The 23,732-nt window shown below is 46.4% G+C and overlaps 1 protein-coding gene across 2 annotated transcripts; it reads right to left on the bottom strand.

Annotated features, from left to right (window-relative positions):
* Window positions 1–1,134: 1,134 nt before the first annotated feature.
* On the bottom strand, window positions 1,135–22,018 carry RHCG (Rh family C glycoprotein). Of its 2 annotated transcripts, none has more exons than XM_055002620.1 (11): window positions 21,742–22,018; window positions 16,929–17,115; window positions 15,770–15,920; window positions 11,661–11,808; window positions 10,650–10,816; window positions 9,440–9,577; window positions 8,343–8,479; window positions 7,457–7,581; window positions 6,493–6,566; window positions 4,411–4,509; window positions 1,135–3,658 (listed from the first exon to the last, which is right to left on the bottom strand). In XM_055002620.1, the coding sequence occupies exons 1-10, from the start codon at window positions 21,947–21,949 to the stop codon at window positions 4,432–4,434; spliced, it is 1,413 nt and encodes a 470-aa protein (XP_054858595.1). In that variant the 5' UTR covers window positions 21,950–22,018; the 3' UTR covers window positions 1,135–3,658; window positions 4,411–4,431. The 2 variants fall into 2 exon arrangements, with proteins under 2 accessions (XP_054858595.1, XP_054858594.1); XM_055002619.1 differs by having other exon boundaries at window positions 1,135–3,743.
* Between the last annotated feature and the right edge of the window lie 1,714 nt (window positions 22,019–23,732).

Genomic DNA, 23,732 nt, shown 5'->3' on the forward strand with positions numbered 1-23,732 from the left:
CACAAATCGGGAAGTCTCCCGATATATGCAGCACTCACACCACCACTGAGCCACAGTCCAAACCACACCCAGACACCGAGTGATTCCGCACCCGTTGGATAATGCACTTCCAATCCTCTTTATAGATCATTTGGAACGGATTTTTTTGTGTGCGGAAAAAATCCACCTCAAACGATTGATAAAGTGCATTGAAAGTGCATTATCCAATGTGTGCGGAATCAGCCACCATTTTTCTTGTAGTACACAAAGCATGGAAACAAACTATGTTGCAAATTGGGGCTGGAGGCAGCAGCAATAGACCTTTGTGGATAGCATTTAACTGTTAGGCATTTATACATAGTCTCTGTCAATGCCTCCCCCCACCCCCAGATGCCTACGAAATCCGACCCAATTCAGTTCATGCCAGGACAGAGATTATTGTGGCATGCTATGTTTCCTCTTTCCAGTGCCCCTGTGCCTTGCTACGGGAACACCTTCTTCAACGCCATGACATTCTTTTTTTTTTTTAACCATTTCCACAAAGCAAACTGTCCAATTAGAATTGGGTCTCTTTTCTTCCATCTTTGCCGACAGTTAATTAACATGCTGCTGCTGGCAGCCACTGACAAATTCCAGAAACATGCTGTTAAAGGGCTTTTTTCTTTTCTTTTTTTGGTCTTTATCCAGCATGGAAAATGAGGGTATCATATCCTGAGGGGACATGAATAGCTTACTTTCAGCCTCCTTCCTCAGTTGTGAGAAACGTATGCAAAGCCAGGGAAGGGGACCTCTCCCATCTCTATCACCCCGACTTGCTTGTAATACTGGCTTTTCGTTCCTTCCTTCACATTTTCTCTTGTTCACATACACCACATGCTCTCTAGTTGTAGATACGGACGCATCTTTAACAGTCAGCTGAAAGGGTTCCCCCTCTTCCACCTGTGGGCCTGAACTAGCCAAGATTCAGGGGTCAAATTCTAACTCACGAAGGCAGCTTGTTCCACAGTTCATGCAGGGACACTGCATTTGGCTAACCGTAATCCCAAATAATCACAATGTACCACCAGCATTTGTTAATTTTTATTAAAATATTTATATCCCACCATTCCTCATGGCAGATTACATTTCACAGAAATAAAACATTTTAATGCAAAAACAAGATAAAAACCTAAATACCACTGCTCCCCACCCACCCCAAAATTCCTGCAGTTTATACCCCATTACAAATCCTGGCAAATAAATTGGTCTTGCCAAGAGTCCTGAAAATTTCTAAAAATGCCGCCTTCCTTCACCCACAAGGAGCCTGTTCCAAAGTGGGAGCTACAGTGGAAAAGTTCTGGGTGCTGGTTGATATCAGCTAGGCAGCCTTAAGTACCCTTATATACTTTTATGTACCATTTACCCCTGTAGTTTATTTACTGCTGTATGTGTATGTGTATAAAAGATCATATATACATACATATATGATCTTTTGATTAAAGACTAGGGGTTCCACTACAAAAAGGAGAGTGTAGCACGTGTGAGGGGTAAGGGTTGCCAACTCTGGACTGGAAAATTCCTGGAGATTTGGGGCTGGAGCTTAGGGAGAGCAGGTTTTGAGAAGGGACCTCCGCAGGGTATAATGCCACAGAGACCACTCATCAAAGCAGGGAACTGATCTCTCTGGTCTAGAGATCGGCTATTATTCCATGAAAACTTCAGGTCCCACTGTGATGTCACAGCATCTGTACTGCACAGCACGACAGCATTATTTTGAATACTGCTCCATGGAATATACATTTGCCACAGGGAAGCTGGGGACCCTGGGGACAGCTCCTCTCTGCACAGACATGCATGTACGCGTACAGAACAAACACCCTTAGTGTTCAATCACTGCACACAACTTCCATGGGCAGATGTTGAAACTGAAAGGGTTATGGGGAAAGCAGCACTCTGTCGGCATGACCCCCCCCCCTAACTCTTGCATGAGAAGCGGAACAGCTCTGAGCAGACAGACCCTTCCGCCTCACTCTCCACCCATCTTTATTTGTCCAGTAATCACCCCCGTCTTTTGGTTGCAGCAAAGTGGATTCCCACGCTATCCTCAAACAGAATGTTTGCTGTTCGTCACATAGCTGGCTTTAGCAGTTAACTATCATTACCTGAGAAATCTACCATCCCAATCCCCATAGACTTAGACTCCTGTCTGATTTAAACCCTTCTTCGTCACCACTCAGCTCCTCTTTTGTCCTGCTATACCTTTGATGACCCAAATCTCCAGCCCTCTGCAGAATCAACTAATATAATCCACTCCAGATCAAGACATGGACCAAGTGTCCATATGAGTCAGCCTAATTTACATCCTACGCATGTACTTTATTTGTAGTGCTATGTTTTTGCCTCTTTCTGAATCCTTTGTGTGCCTTTTGCATTCTTTGTTGCTTTTTATATCCCTTATCTTTTTGCTGTGTGGCCGGGTTGTACTTTTTTGTATCTGGATCGTTTTGGGACCTCACCACCTTGTACCCATACTCTTCGGGACAGATTGTGTATCTTATTATCGCATCCACATTTTTACATACACTAGAATACTTAGGAACATCAAGTGTATACAGGGCACTCATCATGAGTCCTGATCCATTATGAGATGGAATGCATACAAGTGACTATTCCTCTGTTTTGTTGTGTATTCTTTGTGGTATATCTTTTAGCTTGTACCTTTAAAGCAAATCCTTTGTTTGTCTATTTGTTAGTAATAAAATCCCACTATCATGCATGAGTGTTGTTTTCACTATTTCCCCCAAATTTGTAACAGGCTAAGCCCATTGTAACAGTACTGGTTAGCTTTACCCACAGGACTCTGGTATATATAGAAAAAGATCCTCCTGATATAGGAGAACTTCAGTGGTGAATTGTCTGTGCTCTGGGGCATGCTCTTGAGGCTGGAGAAGAAATGCACGTAGCCATTTGGGCAACACCACTGGGAGAGGCTGGTAATCCTAGATGGGATGCAATTATGTCTGGAGAAGCTATTCCAAAGTCTGGGTGCCTCCACCGAAAAGGCCCTGTTACCAATATCCCTAGCACAGGTAAATTTGTATGGCAGTCTTATAGATATTCTGATTGTAGACCATTGATTGTAGACCATAAAGACCAGCACTCTGAATTGTTTGGAAACATCATTACCCATCCATGTGCCACCCAGAAGGACCCTACTGGAGAGTTCATCTCCCTGCCCCCCACTCCCAATATGTGGCGTTTATTTCAACTACGAGTTTGAAATCAAACACAAAACACAGATGTATGCCAGATCACTGACCCTAGCTGTTAAATGCTTCAAGTGTGCCGGGAGGACCAAGGCGGCAACGATCACAGATGTTGGCAAGAGCTCATCGGTTGTGCCTGCTTACACTGGCACAGAGAAGCGACACAGGGAGCTACACAGTGAGTCCTAACAAGCAATTTGGCCAATGCGTGGCAGCCTCCGGGAAAACCTAGAGGAATCCGGGTATGATTTCACCCCACATGTTGCTGTGCATAAAGTGTCTCTCTCTGGCTGACTTCACAAAGAAGTATGATGCAGGAAGAGACAAATAAGGCCACAGGATGCTCCATAAAGAATCTTTATATCCAGGTGAATGAGGGTACCGGACGACCTTCTTTTCCAGACAAACCACGAAATTCTCTTCCAAGGGGGAACCTGAGAGTGTAGGAGGAGACCAAGAATCACACACAGGGAAACCCAGCAGGAAACTGATTGTGTCTGGTCTTCAAAGATGTCCTAACTGGTGAGAGGGGGAAGAGAAAACACCGATCAGCTTTATGGCACTGTCAGAATTTGAACCCAGACCCTATTCCAATCATGGTGGTAAGAGGGTTGTCAATTCAGGACATGTCATCAAAACACAAGGTTCACTAGACCGTGCAGAACTGAAGTCAGGCAGCCCATGCCAGATGTTTACGTTTGTTTGAATTAAACATTGTTCTCCAAGAAGACATTCTGCCCCGAACATTGATATAGCTGAACTCAAAGGGGATATTTTTAAATTTTGTAAACACAACCTTTGGGAGCTGGGGAAGGAATCAGGAAATCCGCTCAGGAAAGAAAAGTAGAGGAGCATTGGCTGCCCCATAACTGTGGAGGCCCCATAATTTTGGAGGCTCACTAAAATCTGAAACCAAGCAGAGACTATAAGTCATACAAGGCATTCTTGTTTAAGCCGACTGTTCATCTCCAGACACAACCAGATATGAGGCCGCTGGTTTTAAAATTCAGAGGCCTGTATTTTAAGGATTGATGTCTCTTGTATGTTTTTCCTAGTGGTTGTGCTTAAGTAATATCACTCAAACCACTCCTATGGAACATAGGGAGTTAAAACAAAAACAAAAAGAGAAACCAGAAGATGCACGAAAAAACCAAGCCACGCCTGCTGTAGAACTTGGCCATCTTACCTTCGCAATTGTACAGGGGGATTAGAAGTTGGTCACAGACTTGCCATTGGAATTCTGCATAGAATACAGGCTGCTCTGATTCTCCCCTTCCTCAACCACCTTTGGAGGGGTATAAAAAAAACACTTTAAGGCTGATAATTACAGTTTTATTTAGGCAAAGAAAACCATAGAGCAGGACACCAGGGCAGGAAAGCCAGAAGACACTGCATTTCATATTGTGGGCAACACCTCCACCTAGTGGTGGGTAATGACTATGCTCTTCTAAACAAAGGGTTGTTTTTAAAAGTCTGGGCTGGGAGTTTTGTGCACAGATCATTTATTATTCTATTTAAAATATCAGGCACGGGCAATTAGGAGTACAGTTTGAATGGAAAGGCAGAGGGGACTTAAGCCTGACACTTGTTCCTCCACACCGTTCTCCTGATCTGAAATAGCCTCTCAGCTTAGGTATTTGAAAATAGATGCCTATAGGGTTACCCAGTGGGACGAGCTGTGGTTCCCTGGGTCCTTCAAGTTGAAGAAAGTGTTCAAGCCCTTATAAGGGTTTTTAAAATGTGACAAAGATCCATTCATCTGTAAAACGATTCATTTTGGAGGCACTTGGGAAGTGGAAAGGGGGCTTAATCCTCTACTTCTCCCTTTCCTTGCGGAATATTCCTAATTGAAAACCAAGATCCGGTGCTGCTATTAGCACTTTAAAGGGGGGTGCTGAATGTAGGGCTGATTTCTTCCTCATATCCGCTGTGATCTTAAAAGGGCTCTAATCAACACTCTTTTTTAAAAGGCCTCAGTACATAATGGAGACCCTACCCATTTATCATTTGTACTCCTTTTGGGGGGGGGTGTCTTTCTTTGTAACAGATAGGGAAACCAAATGTAATATTCCTTGCCTGTGGGCCAAACTAGACAATACAAGTTGGGGCAGGGGAACTTGTGTGGGTTAGCCCTCAATGGCAGAAGGCATTGAGAAGGACCGAGGTCCGAACCCAGCATTTCCAGTTGAAGAAATGCAGGAGCTGGAGAAGACCTTGGCCTGCCTGGGGCTCCGGAGAGCCCTCGATCAGATAAGGCAATCAGAGCAAGATGGGTCAATGGTCTGACTCACTGGGACCCATGTCTGGACTGTCCATAATTTTCCAAACAGAAAGATGCCAACCCTTGATACATAGGCTTCATGCTACTTATACCCCGCCAGAGCCAGCCCAGTCATAAAAGGAATCTCAGCAACTATTAGGGAGGCCAAAATTCCAGCCCCCCCCCCCCTTCAGTTCTTCAGCAAGTTTCTGACAGGCAACACCACCACCTAGTGGCACAATGGCTCTTGCTAGCCATTGTGGCTCTACTCTCTCTTGCTAGCTTAATCAGGCCTGCCTGTTAAATCCTAAAAGGGCTCTTTATCAGCAGAGATTTCTTAGCCAATGGGCAAGCGATGCCTAAGGCTGTCACTGCCCCGTGCTTTCGAAAGAGGCGCACTGAAGTATCATAATACCTCACTGGTGGGCAAATGTGCTCTGCGTTCAAACGCCTTTCCATCAGCTGGGCAGCGCACAGACACACATGAAGCTGCCGTACACTGAATCAGACCTCTGGTCTCTCAAGGTCGGTAGGTGGCAGCAGCTCTCCAGGGTCCCAGGCAGAGGTCTTTCCCATCACCTACTGCCTGATCCTTCTGACTGGAGATACCAGAGATTGAACCTGGGGCCTTCTGCATGCAGAGTGGGTGCTCCACCAACTGAGCCACAGCCCTCCCCACCTCCGCACCACCCAGCTGGAAAGAGGAGGAAATAAAGAACCAGTGGACATTGCAACTGAAATGCAAGAAAATGCAAACTGCATCTCGGTCAACCCTAATTCATTGTGTGTGCTGTTCCCAGCCTGTGTGTCTCATGACCCACAAAGCAGGGGGTGGATTGGACCGTGCCATGCGGCCCCTGCAGAGCTACTTAGTAAGTTATCTACTAAAATGACAGATACGAAGCACCCTGAGCCACCTAAATGTCAACTGTTGCTCATGCCGAAAGAATTCTCTGCTGATATTATTATAGCATTATACCCCAAATCCAACAGATCCACAGCACTTACCTCCCAATAGACATCATCGTCAAAGCAATTTTCATCTGGGGGATCGCCAAAGAATGGCAATTTCAAAATGCCACCTGAAGGGAAGGACAATCAAAGCATCAAGACTATTCAGTTGTACATTCTCTAGGGTGAATGAATGCTGGCAGACTTCCCTTCTTATGTAAGATCGGAGCTAGAAAAGATCGTATGTAAGCAAGGGCTATGGGATATCATGGCTTCCTTATGGGAGCTTCACACAGAAACAATGCCTTTTAAAAATCCCTTTTACCTTTAAAGTGCCATATGAAGGATTGTAAATAATCAGGGGTCTAGGTGTGTTGCTCTACATAAATGCAGAAGCTACTGTCTGGCACATGATCCTTCATATTCAGAATGCCCCCATCTTTAATAGCTTTATTTATTTTTCTCTATTGCCAGAGCCAAAAGCGATTTCATGGTTTATTTGAAAAGCAAGGTTCTAGCCCTTAAGAGCTGAAATGTGTGGGGCAGCTCCTGACAGAACCTTAGTAGCAGGTCTAGGGGAAAAGCTGGAGGTGGGGGGTGCAGTGAGGGATTTTCATATCCGCTTCTCACCTTGGTAGGATTTGTGAGACATCATGAGAAGGGAAGCTAAATTCTGAAGGCCGCGCTAAATGTGACGTGGGTGTTTTGTAGTTGGAATTCAGACAGGTCTTTTGGCCCTAAAAAGTACCTTGAGGGATGTGTGTGTGTGTGTGGGGGGGGTTATATACATCAGATTACTGTCCAAGCTAGACCCCCCTCCAAACAACCCCCTGCTGAAAGCTCTAGTCTGCCTCTTTCTCTGGCTTAAAAGAGACGGGCATCCCAAGCAACTCACCCAACCAAAATTTAATGTTGCAAACATCAAGATAAAATATGGATGGCGATTTGGCATGGATCAGATTTGGAAGACAAGGGCTGCCGCTGGCAAACAGGTGCACAGTTAGGGAACAAATCCACTCACCTACAATGGCCCCTCCTGCCAAGGCCATGCCTAAGGACACGGCAATGCCGGCAGCCTGGAACCCCCCTTGGACACTGGGTGTCCTAGTTGCGTAGGCACCAGTGAAGTCGAAAGCAAGGATGAGCCTACAAGGAAGGGGAAACAGAGGGAAAGCAAGGGTAAGGCTTTCCTCCAAGTTAAGAGAAACTCTTTTGGTGCAAAACGAGCAAGGTGTGGTGCTTGGAGTGTCTGGCTAGCACCTGATTTCAAATCCTCTGTCGCGAAACTTGCTGGGGGACATTGGGCCAGACACACTCTCTATCCCAGTCTCAGCTGCCTCACAGGGCTGTTGTGAGACTAAAAGGGAGACACTATTTATGTCCCCCTTGGGCTTCTTGAAGGAAAGGTGGGGTAATGGCTAGAGAGAATCATCCCCTTTTCTCTAGGCCTTTCCCAAAAGGTGTGTTCACAAGCAATGAAATTCTTAAATGTGTATAAATGCAAGACTGCCTGGCAGCAAAAATGAGCCGGTTTAGGGCCAAGCTACAAGTGACAAATGACACTTGCCTGGCAAGTAAACAGACTCACGTGTATTCCTCCCTGTTCATTTGCCACTCACTTGCGCTCCACTCGATCAAGTGAATGGCAAGTGAACAGGGAGGAATACACGTGAGTCTGTACACTTGCCAAGCAAGTGTAATTCATCACTTCTAGCTGGAGTGCAAGTGGAGTGCAAGTGAACAGGGAGGAATACACGTGAGTCTGTACACTTGCCAGGCAAGTGTCATTCGTCACTTGTAGCTTGGCCCTTAGTAACCAGACTGTGTGCAATTTTAGTTCTAGCAATTCTTCCCCCTGTCCTCTCCTCCCAAACCTTGTCCCTGTGGGGTAACCCAAAGCACCTCACCCTTCCGTTCCATAGACTCCCTCCGTGGCAGCGGCGGCTGTGACAGCTCCTACAATGCCTCCAATTAGCCCCGGCATGGCATGTAGGTTGTGGATGCCACACGTGTCTTGGATACGCAGCTTGGACTCTAAGAAAGGCTGGCAGGGAAGGAGGAAGAAGGCACAGTTGCTCAACGCGGGTCTTTCTCTGAAGCCGCCCTCACCCCTCTATCTGGTCTCCATCATAGGGATAAAAATATCCACCGAGTGGGGCCAGAATTTAGGGTTCTACGACAACTTGGGTCTCACAGAGAAAAATGAGACTTGTTCTTTAAAAAATTAATTTGTGGATTAACTCCACCACCACCAAAACATTTTTTAAAAGTTCTGGCAACATATTGGATCAACCGAAAAGGATACTCACCAGAGCAGCAGCAGCAGCCACCCCTTCAGGTGGAGGGGAAGGGAGAGACTGGGGCACAATGGGGGCAGGAGCATCACTTCCCTTTCCCATAAGCCCTCAAATGTGCCCCTCCTTGTACTCAATGATTAGATAAACACAGGCTGATTCTGCACCTGTTGGATAATGCACTTTCAATGCACTTTTATCAATCATTTGAGGTGGATTTTTTGTTCCACACACGAAAAAATCTGTTCCAAATGATCTATAAAGAGGATTGGAAGTGCATTGTCCAACATGTGCGGAATCACTCACATGGACTATCAACAGCTCGAAATGTGGTGGAGTAGTCAAAGATCTTGACGGGCAAGATCCGGGTAACCATGCATCTGTGAAACCTGTGGGTGACCTTGGGCCAGTCACTAACTTATCTCACAAGGTGTTATGAAGATATGATGGGGTGAGAAAGAACCACAAACTCCACTACCCTGAGCTTCTTGAAGAAAGAGCAGGATAAAGACGGAGAGCATCTTCAAGAGGCACTTTATGGGCTTCCCAGAGCAAAGGGGCATTGCTAGAAAACCATTGCTTTCACACACTGGACGCAGTCCTGCAAAGCTGACACGCACAGTGTTTTGAAAGACCGCTTCGGCAAAAGATGTGCACCTCTCATTCTTGTCTGGTATAACCCCATGTGGCTAAACTCTAAGATGCCTTACTGTGAAGAAGACAAATCCGACAGTAGACACAATGCCACAAATGAAACCGACAATCAGGGAACCATAGGGAGTCAGCATCATCTCTGCGGCGGTCCCGACAGCCACGCCCCCTGCCAAGGTGGCGTTCTGGATGTGGACCTGTGTAAAAAAACAACAACACAAAAAACCTTGAGTGCCTTTCAGTGCTGATCAAGGTTTTTGCAGCAGGGGCACCAAAACTTTGCAATTCTCTCCTCAGGAAGGTCAGTTTGGCCTCTTCTGGAAGGTGGTGGCTGAAGACGATTCCGCTCCAGAAAGCACTGGGTTGGTCATTTTATATGAAACACACAGTAGCTAGAACTTGGGGTGTGCAGCAGGCTGTCCGATGCAGCTGGTGAAAGCCCCAGTCTACAGCAATGTACCTAACACTGTTCTGGGCTCTGAACAAGCTATGATTGCCAAGGAAAAGATGCTGATCTTCACCTGTTCTGGAACCAGATCCTGCCCATTCATCATTCCCCCCATTGATGAAGTCTCCACGGCAAGGTGCTGCTGAAGAGGCAAGCCGTTTGCCTCCTACGGGGTTTTTGTTTGTTTTAATTACACTGATAGGAGGCTTGCCTTTAGTGAGAACTGCCAGGAATCTTGTGGCTCTTCCATATCTTATTACCTGTTCAAATTGCACCACAGGGGAGCTGGCAGTTCTTGGATTCTGTGTGCTTAAGAATTCTGGACACCTTGACTTTTACCATGACCCCAAAGCAATTACTTGCCCATAGGCAAACACCTCCTTATGTGAAGATAGTTTCACAGACTCAAAACAATGGACGTCCCAGGGCTAAATAGGAACACAGGATTCTTATCTCAGTACAGATGCTGCTTTTCAGCATTTCCTACCCCACCCCAGCATTACTCTAATCAAGCTGATTATATTTTGCATTGTGCCTTTGCATCCTGACTTTCGTCTTTGCAACACTCCTCCAACCTTCTAACTGAGATATAAGGGCTCAGGAGTCTCCACTCCTTGCATTTGACAAAGGAAGATTTGACTCTCAAAATCTGCTACTGGGCTTACGTTTTACTGTTCACCCGACCTCTTTTTACTGCCATGATCCAATGAAATTCCAATCCATACACACACAGCCCAAAGAGAAACCATGCACTATGTATATGTATTCCTGGCAGATCGTGCTAGCAGAAGGCAATATGACAATTGCAAGCTTTTGCTCACCATATTTAGCTTGCCTTTCTTCTCCAGCACACTGGAGAAGGCCACGGTGGTGAGGACACAGGCGGCCAGAGAGCAGTAGGTGTTGATGGCTGCTCGGTGCTGCGCATCCCCATGATTGGAAATGGCCGAATTAAAGCTGGGCCAGTACATCCACAGGAACAGGGTGCCTAAAAGAGAGTGCAAGGAACGGGTGCCACATCTCATAGGGGCCACCGAGATGCCCGCAAACAGTTCACAAAGAGGGGAGCAATGCTGGAGATGGGAAAGGCAAAGGAAGAAAATGGGGCTTCAAGATAAAGTGAAGCAGGCAGGGGGCGACAGGAGAGAAATGGCCAACTGCGCAAAAAAACAAGCCACGGGATTAGCTCTAAATATCCCATTTCTCCCAATATCATAATTCCAAGTTTCCTTTAAAGAGGTACTCAGATCTTTCACGTGGTTCAGATATTGCTCATGCACAAACTGAAGACTTCTTGGGGGGAGACACATTTTCCCCTTTAACTCTGATCGAAAAGTCTAGGAACGTCTTCTAAAAACAAGAGTTTCTCCAGAGTTTCTTGGGGCCGTTCTTTCACAGCACGCTTCTGAACACTCAACTCACGAACTGAATCAGACCGTTGGTTTATCAGGTTTACAATATTGGATTGTTCTAACTGGCAGCAGCGCTTCGGGATCCTGGGTAGAGGTCTTTTATATCACCAGCTATTGGATCCTTTTCCAATGGAGATGCCAGTGACTGAAATTGGGACCTCCCGAAGGCAAAGCACGTCCTCTACCCACTGAGCCAGAGCCAGACGCTAGCATGCTAAAATTGTCAAGAAGTACAGCACCTTTCGCCTCCAGCGCTTTTATTTCAAGCTGTGTTCTGGGCAGGGGGAAAGGGACTCATTTTAGTAAACTTAAGGATGGATAAAGGGGACAGGGCAGCTTGAGCTTATCTGCACCGAGATGGGCTACTGCAGAAGCTGAAAGCACCTTTTGGGAACGCTCCCAAAATGAAGGCCTGCTCACCGATCATGGAGAAGAGGTCCGAGTAGTAGGAAGAACTCTGCTTGTCTTTGGTACTATCCAGGTTGGGTCGGTACAAGATAGCGGTTACCGTTAGACCAAAGTAAGCCCCGAAAGTGTGGATGGTCATTGATCCGCCAGCATCTTTAACCTGAGGTTTTGGGGGAAAAAAAGGTTCAATCTGGAAAGGGTTCTCTCCACATTGAGCAGAAGGTTCTTCAACAGCTTCCCAAACACAAGCAGATCTTCCCAACAGCAGCATAAACAGACTGAAAACACAAAAGCAGTTGGCTGCATACGGACTTAAGAATCACTTTACCAGGGGGCCAGTTCAAGACACTTTGTCACCCCGAGCAAAGTCTACTTATCAGCCTCTGGGCCCCATCTGCACCTGGGGCCAGCAGAGGTGCAAGCCCGGCAGTCTCCTGTGCTGTTGATGGCTGGGAGAGATCTGAATTCCTGCAGTGCCTCGACACCCTTCACCAGGTGCTGCCTTACACAGCTGCTTAGCTTGAGACACCCCACGCCTTTTAAGACTACACCAAAGGTCCATCTAATTCAGCAGTTCCTTTCCTAGCTGGAGCCAGCCAAAAATTATGGTTTGGGCCCCTTTACCAGTCCATGTAAGCTGCAACTGCCCTTGGCTGATTGCCTAGCCTTTTCTGCCCCCTTTCCAGCTTCAGAAAATCCTTGCTGAGAAGGGACAACAGGAAAATGGACACCGCATTCTAAATATGGGCACGCAATCTGCTCCTTGGGGGCCATTTCCAACATTGCTGCTCTATCCTCAACCCCTTCCCTAATTGTTCCTAAACTTGCTTCCCCCCGCCCCCCACTATGGCAGTACACTGAAGGCTCAACTGATCCGTGGCAGGCTCACACAATGTATTTGTTTTTAAAAAGCAAGGAATTGTGCAGCTGAACTCTCCCTCCCACTGCCCCTTCTCCTGTAATTAGCCCTGGGCAGGGCTTTTGTTCTGGGAAAAGAGGTGGTGGAACACAGTGGTGGAACTCAGGACTGCACAATGACCTCACTTTGGGTCAGCTGGAACAAGGGGGGAGTTTTTTAAAGTTTAAATCACCCTCGGTAAAAATGGTCACATGGCTGGTGGCCCCGCCCCCTGATCTCCAGACAGAGGGGAGTTTAGATTGCCCTTCGCGCCACTATCTAAACTCCCCTCTGTCTGGAGATCAGGGGGCAGGGCCACTGGCCATGTAACCATTTTCAAGAGGTGCCGGAACTCTGACCCACTGCGTTCCAGCTGAAAAAAAGCCCTGGCCCTGCGGGAGAGTAGTCATCCATATTCTTAGCCCCATTTATTAGGTTCATTTATAGTCCACCTTTCTCTCTGGCACTCCAGGCAGATTACAAATACTATAAGAACTATTCAGTCAATCAGCAAGAGAACTACAAAGTATGATTTAAAAAAAACATGTGAATATAACATCTATCAACACTACAAAGTTCCTTCTCTTATTCTGCTTTAATCTGAGTGTTTCTTTGAAAAAATAAGTCCAGGATATAAAAAATAAAGAAATATTGTGGGGGGGGGGGGTGCTAATTTCCACTGACAGATTTCTACCTGAATGACGACACGGGGGAAAGGGTTAAATTCCTCTTCCCTTAGTGCCTTGTGGGGAGGGCTCGTTTATTTCAATACTACTGAAGATGAAGCTATTATGATTTCAATCAAAGGGCAATGTTTTCCAGGGCTTGCAAAACCAAGGGGGCTTCCAGAGGAAGGCAAAAGCTGCCCTTAAACCTGCACATCCCCCCTGAGTCTATTTTAAGCTCGTCTTGCTATTCCAGCCCTGCAGTCACAGACCTATCTGATACCTCTATCTGGCAATCTGGGAGTCTTTTTCTCTCCAGGCCTTCCTGCCCAATCAAAGGTGTGTGCTCCTTGTATGACCACATTCCACAAAACTAGGGAGGGGTCCAGGCAGTTGTGAGCTCTAGGCAAGAGAGGCAGGTGGCAGACCCTAAAAGCTACCCCCACCAGTAACGGCTAGTTCCACAGCCCACTAACGCCAGCAACAGTTTCTCTTCCTCGCAGTTGCCTTTCCCTCCACTCCGCCACTCTTCTTCTTTGGACCCCATCAAGTAGAGGTTAGGAGGTGAACGAGTGGGAGATTCTGCAGCGTTCACTCACTGGCCTGTTCTCCACGAAGCTGAAGTTGGTTCCCACTTCCCAGTTCCGTGTTCGCAGTTCCTAGTTCTTTATTTGCATGTCTTCTTGTAGGGCACAATCTGTAGACTGCCAGGCTGTGTGATTTGGGGTGATCCAAACATTATTTCAAGTGCAGCTACCCTCCCCCCCCTTTCTGCTTATTGATTTGTTCTGGGGGTATTCTGCTTTGAAGCTAAATAGTAAAGAGTCCAGTAGCACCTTTAAGACTAACCAACTTTACTGTAGCATAAGCTTTCGAGAATCACAGTTCTCCTCGTCACATGCATCTGATGAAGAGAACTGTGGCTCTCGAAAGCTTATGCTACAGTAAAGTTGGTTAGTCTTAAAGGTGCTACTGGACTCTTTACTATTTTGCTACTACAGACTAACATGGCTAACTCCTCTGGTACTTTGACGCTGTTAACTCAAGAACTGGGCTTTGTAGGAGGGCCCAGAATAGGTCCACTTAGAGGGCAGAGTTTGCTGAATTTGGTAGTGTATGGTATGTGCTCCTACAACTTTTATTTTGGGGTGCAGAGCTTTTTGATTTCCCCCAATATTTGTTTTTGGCTTTGTGAATAAGGAACAAGGAACTGGGAATAAGGAACTGGGAACCAACTTCAGCTTCATCTGTTCTCCCTTCTCGGGATCAGTGTGATAATGGCAGCCGTTGCAGAGAAGAAGGGGGGGATGCCCTGCCGCGATCCCTACCCCATGAGAAAACAACAAGCGATCAAATGCTGGAAATGCAAGATAATATAATTTAATAAAGACTGCTGCCAATAGTTGTCTGAAAGAAGGGCAATGATCTTTTTCGCAGTAATGGACTAGAGCAAATGCAGCTTCCAAAATGAACAAACACGCCTCCTCATCTTGCAGCTTCACCAGTTAAAAAAGGTCCTCTAGTGATTATTTGATGAACTGATTTATCTATTCAAATTGGCACATCTCAATGAAAAATCTCCACGTGCTCAAGAGTCACTGTGCATCGGCTGATAAAATGTTAGTTGCAGGGCTTTTTTTCAGCTGGAACGCAGTGGAACGGACTTCCGGAACCTCTTGAAAATGGTCACATGGCCGGTGGCCCCACCCCCTGATTTCCAGACAGAGGGGAGTTTAGATTGCCCTCTGTGCCTCTGGAGCGGGGCAGAGGGCAATCTCAACTCCCCTCTGTCTGGAGATCAGGGGGTGGGGCCACCAGCCATGTGACCATTTTCTCTGAGGGCAACCCACTGAGTTCCACCACCTCTTTCCTCAGAAAAAAAACCCTGGTTAATTGTATACCGAAGTGGAGTTGAGTTATGCTTCCAAAGCACTTGACGGCATCAGAGCCACCCCACATTCATTCTTGGTGCAGAGACCAAAGGTCATCCTTCACCAGGGATGGAGCTAAGCTGTACTTACCAAAGTGTCAAGGGTTCAAATTCTCACTAAGCAAGGAAACTCACTGGGGAACTGTAAACCAGGGGCCTGCCTGTGGATACCTGTGGAATTTGGAGAAGGGCAACAGGTGTCACTGGGGAATCAGGGAATGCCTGGAGGTTTCAATCTGAGAAAACTCCTATGATGGTGGCAGCCGTTTCCTAATGGCCACTCACTGCAGACCCAAAAGGGATACCTTCTCGGGTCTTCTGAAGCACCTCCTGCTCCAATGAGGTAGAAGGGAGCCTGGTCTGTTTGATGTGAAGAAGAGACGTTTGGGGGAAGCAGCAAGTAGGCACCAGGAAAGATGCTGGCCGTGGGCATAAATTCTAGATCTCTTTCTCTCTATGTCTCTCTATGTCAATGCAGCCTGCCTTGCAAAGCTGTCAGGATATCCCCATAGAAACCTCTAGTGACAGAGAACCAGACAGTAGCCTGCTTTTTTCTCCCCCAGAGTCCAGTCAGCACACAGAATATCTGGTTTCCCTTTTGGCGTTCGAGCAAATAGAACAGCCTTACGTGCAGCAGGTCCAGCAGGATGTATTCATTCACAGAGAAGAGAGTGACTTGAAACAGAGTCATGATGAGGACCTGAACGGGGCTGACTTTGCCCAGAAGAGCACCGAAGGCAATGCAAACGGAACCCACGCAGAAATCGGCACCGATCAAGCTGAGGGGAAGAAGAGGAGGAGTCAAGGGAGGGCAGGGAAAGAGCAACATACCAATAAGCAGGGCTTTTTTCTGGGAAAAGAGGTGGTGGAACTCAGTAGGTTGCCCTCGGAGAAAATGGTCACATGGCTGGTGGCCCCGTCCCCTGATCTCCAGACAGAGGGGAGTTGAGATTGCCCTCCGCGCCGCTCAGCAGCGCAGAGGGCAATCTCAACTCCCCTCTGTCTGGAGATCAGGGGGCGGGGCCACCAGCCATGTGATCATTTTCAAGAGGTTCCGGAACTCCATTCCACTGCGTTCCTGCTGAAAAAAAGCCCTGACAATAAGTAATGGAAACAACACTCCTTAAATACTAGGAGCTCTCTGGAGATATGGCAATGACCAAATCATCATGCACAGATGGTCTGATCATTGCAGATGGGTCGCTGTGTTGCTCTGTAATAGAAGAGCAAGATTCGGGTACAGCGGCACCTTAAAAAACCAACTCGGTTTTCAGGCCACGAACTTTCGAGTCAGAACTCCCTTTGTCAGATTCTCTGCAGATGATTCCAAGTTAGTCTGATGTTCTTTCTTTTCCCAATCCATTCCTCTCTTGCATGCCTCTGCCCTACTGCCAAAATTTAAACTAGAAAGTCCATGGGGCAGGGAATGCTTGTGGTTTGCTTTTTTATTCTCAAACAGTGCTATGGAAATTATAGATTATTACAATAGCTAAGCCACAGAACTCATTTTCATAAATGGTTCCATCCAATTCTGTCAATCCCAAAGCAAAAATCAGGCCTGGTCTACATATGCAGAGAAGGAGTGAGGAAGTACTGTGGATGTCAGAAATTCAGGTTGCAAGGGGGTCCTAGTCCTATGATCCGATTTTCGACTTTTGTACTGAGATTCATTTTACCTTCTTGGTCTCTCCACAGGGCTCTTTCAGTCATCACACAATACAAAGCTTATTGTCCAATCAAGCAGTGGATTTCTCCACCCCCACCTCCAGGTCCAAACCCGCTCTTACCTTTCAACTCCAATGAGTATCTTCCCATTCTCAAAGGTATGGAACCAGCCCTGCATCAGGATAGCCCACTGAATCCCAAAGGCGGCCAGGAGGAAGTTGAAGCCGACGGCTCCAAAGCCGTAGCGTTGAAGGAATGTCATGAGAAAGCCAAAGCCCACAAAAATCATCACGTGGACATCCTGGAATGCTGCATTATGGAAAAGCAGACCTGTTCAAGTTTGGCTGCCTGCATCTTCATCTCAGAGTTAGCGTTATTTGCAGGACTAGTGACCTGTAGTGAGGTCACAGTGAGGTCTAGTTCACCCACCTGCAAGCACTTGACAACTAACCTCTATGGATGACTAGCACGCAAACCAGCTATCAGTTACAGTACAATGCCACATAAAAATCTGTCCACATGTTGGGAACATGGTCCTCTCCCCAGAGAATCATTTCATGCTTTCAAGCTCTTCAGTTACTGAGCATGGAGAAATTAAGTAATGGGTATTTGTGTGTAAATCAGTCTTTAGCAATAATTATAACGCAGCAGCAGAACAAACTAGCCTTTTCACTGCTTCAGAGAACAACCTGTTGTGTAGGTGATCTTAATTTTTTTCCTGCAAGTGATCAGCAGCGGCCCTCCTTTGCCCAATACCTCCTAGTTTGTCTGTGTGGTTAATTGGCTGATTCCGCACACGCTGGATAATGCACTTTCTTTTTTTTTCTTTTTTTTAGATTTTTATTTTTTTTAATTACTAAACTCAAAAAACTACAAAAGGGAAAAAGGGAGAACAAAGGGAAAGGGAAGGAACAACATATAAAAACACACACTACAACTACAACTCTTGCATTCCCTTCATAATACAGTTATTTAAAGTTAAACTTTCTAATATGCCATTAGATTGGTAGACCTTATAAAATACAAACTACAGTCAGGATCAGGTCTTCTCCCCCCCCCCTGCATCTCGGTCGCAGCTCTCTCTGAACAGCTATAGTAGCTGCGCTCACTGCCTCCCCCCCTCCCCCCTTCAGATTCTGGATCTTCTCCTTGCTGAAACTCTTGATGATTAAACACAAAGTCCCTCCGCTGTGCTTCTGATGTTATCTTGTAGGCTTGATCTTTATAACTGAACCAGATGCCTTCCGGAAGGATAATGCACTTTCAATGCACTTTAGCTATCGTTTGGAAGTGAATTTTTTGTTTCACACTCGAAAAATTCAGTTCCAAATGATCTCTAAAGAGGATTGGAAGTGCATTATCCAACGTGTGCGGAATCAGGTATTGTCTGTGTCTTCTAAGCCACATGCTTGTAACTCCACAGGTCCACAGATTCCCTCTGGTTCAACTCCTAGTGGTGTAAAAGGAAACTTGGCCATTGCAAGGAGCAACTTAGTTAAGAATGTGGTGGGGAAACGGCGCTTCCTCCCTCACTTGCTTGGGAATCCCCCATGATATATCGATTGAGAGGTACAGAGTAGGTAAACCACCCCAATGAATTCTGTATGCCTACCCATGAAAAGTCTGTGCACAAAATGGTTTCTTCTTCAAATGAAGCCGGGAATGGAGCTGGTAATAAGATACAAACTAGCACCCAGTCATGCCCCAAATCAATGTATTCACAAAACCAGATCAGAATACATCTATGCCTAATCAACGTCTTCTATTGAACAGCAATCTAATTCAAAGCCAGGGGATCAATTTGTTGATTTTTTTAAAAAAAATTATGTACTGCCTTTCTGCCTAGGGCCCTTTGCAACATAAATCAAGATCAATACTGCAAGCCAGCACAGAAAAGCATTTACATAACTTTTTCAGTGCCCGAGGCACTCCCCATACATACTGCCCTACCTTATAGGACTGTTGTAAACACTCCAAACACTGAAAACTCTATAAAAGTGCTGAGCATTTTCATTTTTGGTCGGGGGGCTTACCTGCTCTCTTTGGTTAGTAAACTCCCTCCCATTGGAGACACTATTTGTTTTTGTTGTTCGAACGAGCTGGCCTTTAGGGCTCACGCTTAAGTCGGGAACAGGAAAGATGGTTCACTGAACCAAATGAAATCTTTTTGTTATTAGCCCCAAGCCTTTGAGACAAGGTGTGGTGGCACACCGCTGTAGCTAAGTGACAAGCCTTGAACCAGCTCTAGGAAATCTCCTGTTCAGGAAAAGGGTAGTATATGAATGCATTTCATGGAACAACAGTAGACAAAGTGTTATGCAGTAAAACAGGGCATTTCTGAAAACCTTTGCCTGTGATGTGGGCGACATGCAGAATCGTGACTTTCATGTTGCTGTAAGTACTTTTAGAGGAGCTCGTGTCTGTGTTTTCGCTCAGCTGTCTCATCCGAGTATCAAAAACCAATTGTTTGGATTACGTGAACAGCAAGTATCTTCTGCAAGAAAGGATCCTTTCATTGCATTTTCCCAGAGGACAAAATGATTCCTCTGCTACTTCAGAGAATTTCATAACTCCGTCTGAAATTATTGCAGGTTCCTGTGCTGCTAAGAACATTAACAGAAACGCTACTGGATTATACCCATGAGCCCACCTAATCCAGCACGCTGTTTCCCAAGGCAGCCAACCCAGGTGCTCCAAAAAGCCTACAAGGAGGAGCAGAGAGGCTCCGTTTCTCCCCGCACCAGGCAGAGATAGACTCCCTCTGAACACAGAGGTTTCTTCCAACTAGGTATATTGGCTAATGGCTACTGATAGACCTCTTCTCCATGAATTTGCCTAATGAGTGGTGTGTTGGAGTAGGATCTGGGAGAGTGTCAGACTAGGAGCTGGAGACCTAGGTTCAAATCTTCACTCTGCCCTGGAAGCTAGTTGAGTGACCCTGGGTCAATCACACACTCTCAGCTTAAGCTTCTTCGACTGATTCCGCACATGTTGGATAATGCACTTCCAATCCTCTTTAGAGATCATTTGGAACTGAATTTTTTTAGCGTGAAACAAAAAATCCACTTCCAAACGATAGCTAAAGTGCATTGAAAGTGCATTATCCAACGTGTGCGGAATCAGCCTCTGTAGGGTTGTTGTGAGGATAAAATGAAGGAGAATGTTGTAAGCCACTTTTGGTCCCCATTGGGGAGAAAGGCAGGATACAATGGAAGTAAATAGATAACGAAACATCCTTTAGATGACATCTAAAACAAGAGGCCATCAATATATTCCTGTAGCGGTGAGTTCCACTGGATCAGATTGGAAAACAGTGTTTCAGAACAAATGACACATGCCTGCATTGGTACTCATGTTGTTTAATCTTAGCATTGTGTGAGATGGTGCAGTGCAGTGGCTGAGCTGTGATCTGGGAGGGTACTGGTTCAAATCTTGTCTTGGCTTCTAGTTCATTAAGGGGCCACAGGCAAGTCGCTCATTCTCAGCCTCAGCCTCCTGTCTGAAATATGGGGATAATGATACTGGCCTACCCAAGAGGGCTGTTGAAAGGACTGAAGTAGTAGGTGATATGATCCTGTTTTGAACTGGAGATTACAGGAACTGAACCTGAGACCAACTACATGCAAATCAGATGTAGCCAAGGCCCAGAGAGAGGAAGGGGGCTGTGTTGTGACCGAAATCTGAAGCAGAAATCTGAAGCCATTTAATGATTAAACCAAGGCTGGCTTGATCCAGGATTTCTGTGAAATTGGCAGGAATAGCCGATCCTCACGTTTAATGAGATGAGGTGTTTAGGAAATCTAAGCAGGGGACATGTGATCCCCCCCCCCAAGTGCAATGAGTCAGGAGCTTAATAGCAACGTGTCAACACTCCTGTAAAAGTTGATTGGAAAAGTTCGTGTTAGTCTAACAGAAAAAGAGAACCTCCCTTTTTATTTCCACTGCAGTAATTCATGAACAAGGCAAACCACTCTGCATTGTTATGCCCAGGGCTGGGTCCCCAGAACGACACTTCTTGTCAGCTGCTTAAACTCTTGACAATGTGATATTATCCCATCCTCTTGACAGGCTGTAGCCAGGGCAGGGCCACACAGGGAACTGCCCCACCTGGCGCATTGTTTCACCCCACCCAAGTCTTTTTCCATAGAAAAACGGGTTTTAATTAGTGACATGGCTGTTTCCATTGAATGAGGGGGCAAGATGCTAAGCAGGGGAAACGGGGCAATAAAAACGCTCCAGCCAGGACTTGATCATGCACACCCCTGGAATTAGCTGGGGAGAGGTCTTAGTCCCACATGGAAATCTTGTGTATCTATTACATGTCATTTGACCCCTCTCGTGGCCCCTTCTTACATGCCCAGGCCACCTTGGGGTCAGGAAGCAATTTTCCCCACGCCAGTTTGGCTTGGGATCCTGATGGTGTTTTGTCATCTTCTGGGCATGGAGCAGGGGTCACTGGATGTGTGTGTGTGGGGGGGGAGGTAGTTGTGAATTTCCTGCATTGTGTAGGGGGTTGGACTAGATGACCCTGGAGGTACCTTCCAATTCTATGAGTCTATGCTTCTATGACCCTGAGACTTCAGAGTGAGACCCTTAGTCAAGAGGAAACAATATTGAGGGGGACAGGACTCGACTTCACTGCAAGTCTCTTTCCTTTGTTCATAAGCTTGCAGGGGGTAATGGTGTAAGGGTGCCAGACAATCACCAGGATTCGCCTGTAAAAAGGAGCTCAGATAGCAGGGGTCAAGAAAAAAAAATCTACCCAAGACACTGCAGAGGTTCTGCTAGTCCACAGCAGACAATCCAGCGGAAGATCAGTAGAAAACAGCTTTCATATGCTCATAGATGCCTCCCAGAAGTCTGGGAAGAGTCTACATGTGGGTGGGGGGGTGGGAAACAAAGGTATCAATAAGTAGTAAGTTTAATACGACTCACACGGGTATCTGAAATAGAAGTCGTTCTCGGCGTCACTGGTGATGTTCTTCTTGTACTTCTCCTCCATCCAACCGGCCGCATCGGCTTCTGGGTTAAAGCGCACAAAGACCCCAAAGAGGACGATCATGGCCACCTCCCAAAGGAGGCACACCAGTGGCAGGCGCCAGCGCATGCTTGTGCTCCTCGACATCAGGTTGAAACTTGCCATGGCTGAGATGATCCCCTGCAGTTCAGCAGTGAGGGCAGCCTAGAGGAATGGCAGGAGAGTCTCTGGCCAGAGCAGGGAACGCCGACGGCTGCTGGGGGAAGGTGGTGCATTTTATGTGATCCAGGGGTGTGGGTGTGCCAGGGTGGCTGTCAGTCATAACAGCTGCTTCGGGAGAGCAGCAAGAGTACCCGTTCGTAGCTAAGTGAACACAGCAGTGCACTCCCTTGGGCACAGCTACAAGGAAAGGGGTGGGTCACATGCCTCAGGCAGAGATTTCTTTCTGTAGAAGTGGATGCTTTTTTGCTGTTGTTGAACATGCAAATGCATCCTCTTGGGGATGTGCACTCATCACACTTCCAAAAGCAATGCAACAGTAGCTGGAGCACAGCGTAGGCTGAGCATCCAGCTTTGCAATACGTGCTTCAACGTGGGGAGGGACCGTAAGGCACCCGCTTTGTGGACAGAAGGTCCAAGCTTTGATCCCCAGCATCCCTGTTAAAAAGATTTCAGGCCGAGATCTGCTCGGGGTCCTGACTCAGTTAACAGGGGACCTTCTTTGAGTGAGGAAAGTCACCAGTTCAGTTCCCAGCGACAGAGATCAGCTTGGGGACTCTGGGCTCAGGACACATGTTTTGCATGTGGAAGCACCCAGAATCAATCCCTGGCACAGCCCACAGCCAGGAGCATTGCTCAGAAGAGATGGTGCAAAGCTAGCTGGGGCAATGGTACCCAGGAGATTCATGCACGCATTTTAACTTTTCACAGACAAAACTAGAGGCAACCCCAGTTCTCACACCAATGGGTACCCATGTATTAGTGAGGCCTTTATTCCACATTCTGTATCCACACATTCCCCAACCTGATTCTAAAGCCAGGAGAGCATTGGTCCTAAAGAAAGAAACTGTGATATAACAGAGTGATGGACCAGGAGCTGGGAGACTAGTGTTTGAATCCCCCCTCTGCCATGGAAGCTTACTGGGTGACCTTGGGCCAGTCACATACTCTTAGCCTAACCTACCTTACAGGGCTGTTGCTGTGAGGATAATATGGAAGAGAGAACGGAATAAGCTGCTTTGGGTCCCTGTTGAGGAGAAAGGCAGGGTATCAATGGAGAAAGGAAATGAAAGAGCAGCAAACCCTCTTCCAGCTTTTAAATTCATTGGGGAAACATCAGAGTTCAGCTCAGCAGTGGTGGAATGAAAGACAATGACCGAATACTATCTATATGCTCATAAACTAGAGTCGAGACCATTGACCACTGAGAAATTTAACTTCTGGAAACTCTGGGGAGGAAGAAAAATAGAAAAGAGTGGAGTAGCACCTTTAAGACTAACCAACTTTACTGTAGCATAAGCTTTCGAGAACCACAGCTCTCTTTGTCAGATGCATCACTGTGCTTCTCGAAAGCTGATGCTACAGTAAAGTTGGTTAGTCTTAAAGGTGCTACTGCACTCTTTTCTGTTTTGCTGCTGCAGACTAACATGGCTAACTCCTCTGGGGAGGAAGATAAATCCTAAAGAATATCAAACATTTTTAAAAGGCCTGTAAGGGAAAAAGACAAAGAAGAGACAGAGATTTACCCAATCCTAGAGAACAAAGACTATCACAGAAAATAAGGACCGCTGGAATTTACGAGAAACTAGACCAGAGCCGATGGAATTTATGAGAAACTAGACCTCTTAATCGTAAGAGGATTTCTTCCTTTGTTAGGGCTAAAGAACAACACAGACAGGTTTGCAAAGCCAATGAGATCGACCTCTTTTTTTCAGTGCGAGATTATCAA

This window comes from Eublepharis macularius, chromosome 18, assembly GCF_028583425.1.
Source record: "Eublepharis macularius isolate TG4126 chromosome 18, MPM_Emac_v1.0, whole genome shotgun sequence".
Taxonomy (NCBI): Eukaryota; Metazoa; Chordata; class Lepidosauria; order Squamata; family Eublepharidae; genus Eublepharis; species Eublepharis macularius.

Coding starts and splice junctions, on each gene's coding strand:
- RHCG (XM_055002620.1), bottom strand. CDS start 21,949: ATGGCAAGTTTCAACCTGATGTCGAGGAGCACAAGCATGCGCTGGCGC. Junction 10,817..11,660: donor GGACCTCTTCTCCATGATCG/GTGAGCAGGCCT, acceptor ACTCTCTTTTAG/GCACCCTGTTCCTGTGGATG. Junction 7,582..8,342: donor GGAGTCTATGGAACGGAAGG/GTGAGGTGCTTT, acceptor CCTTCCTTGTAG/GCTCATCCTTGCTTTCGACT.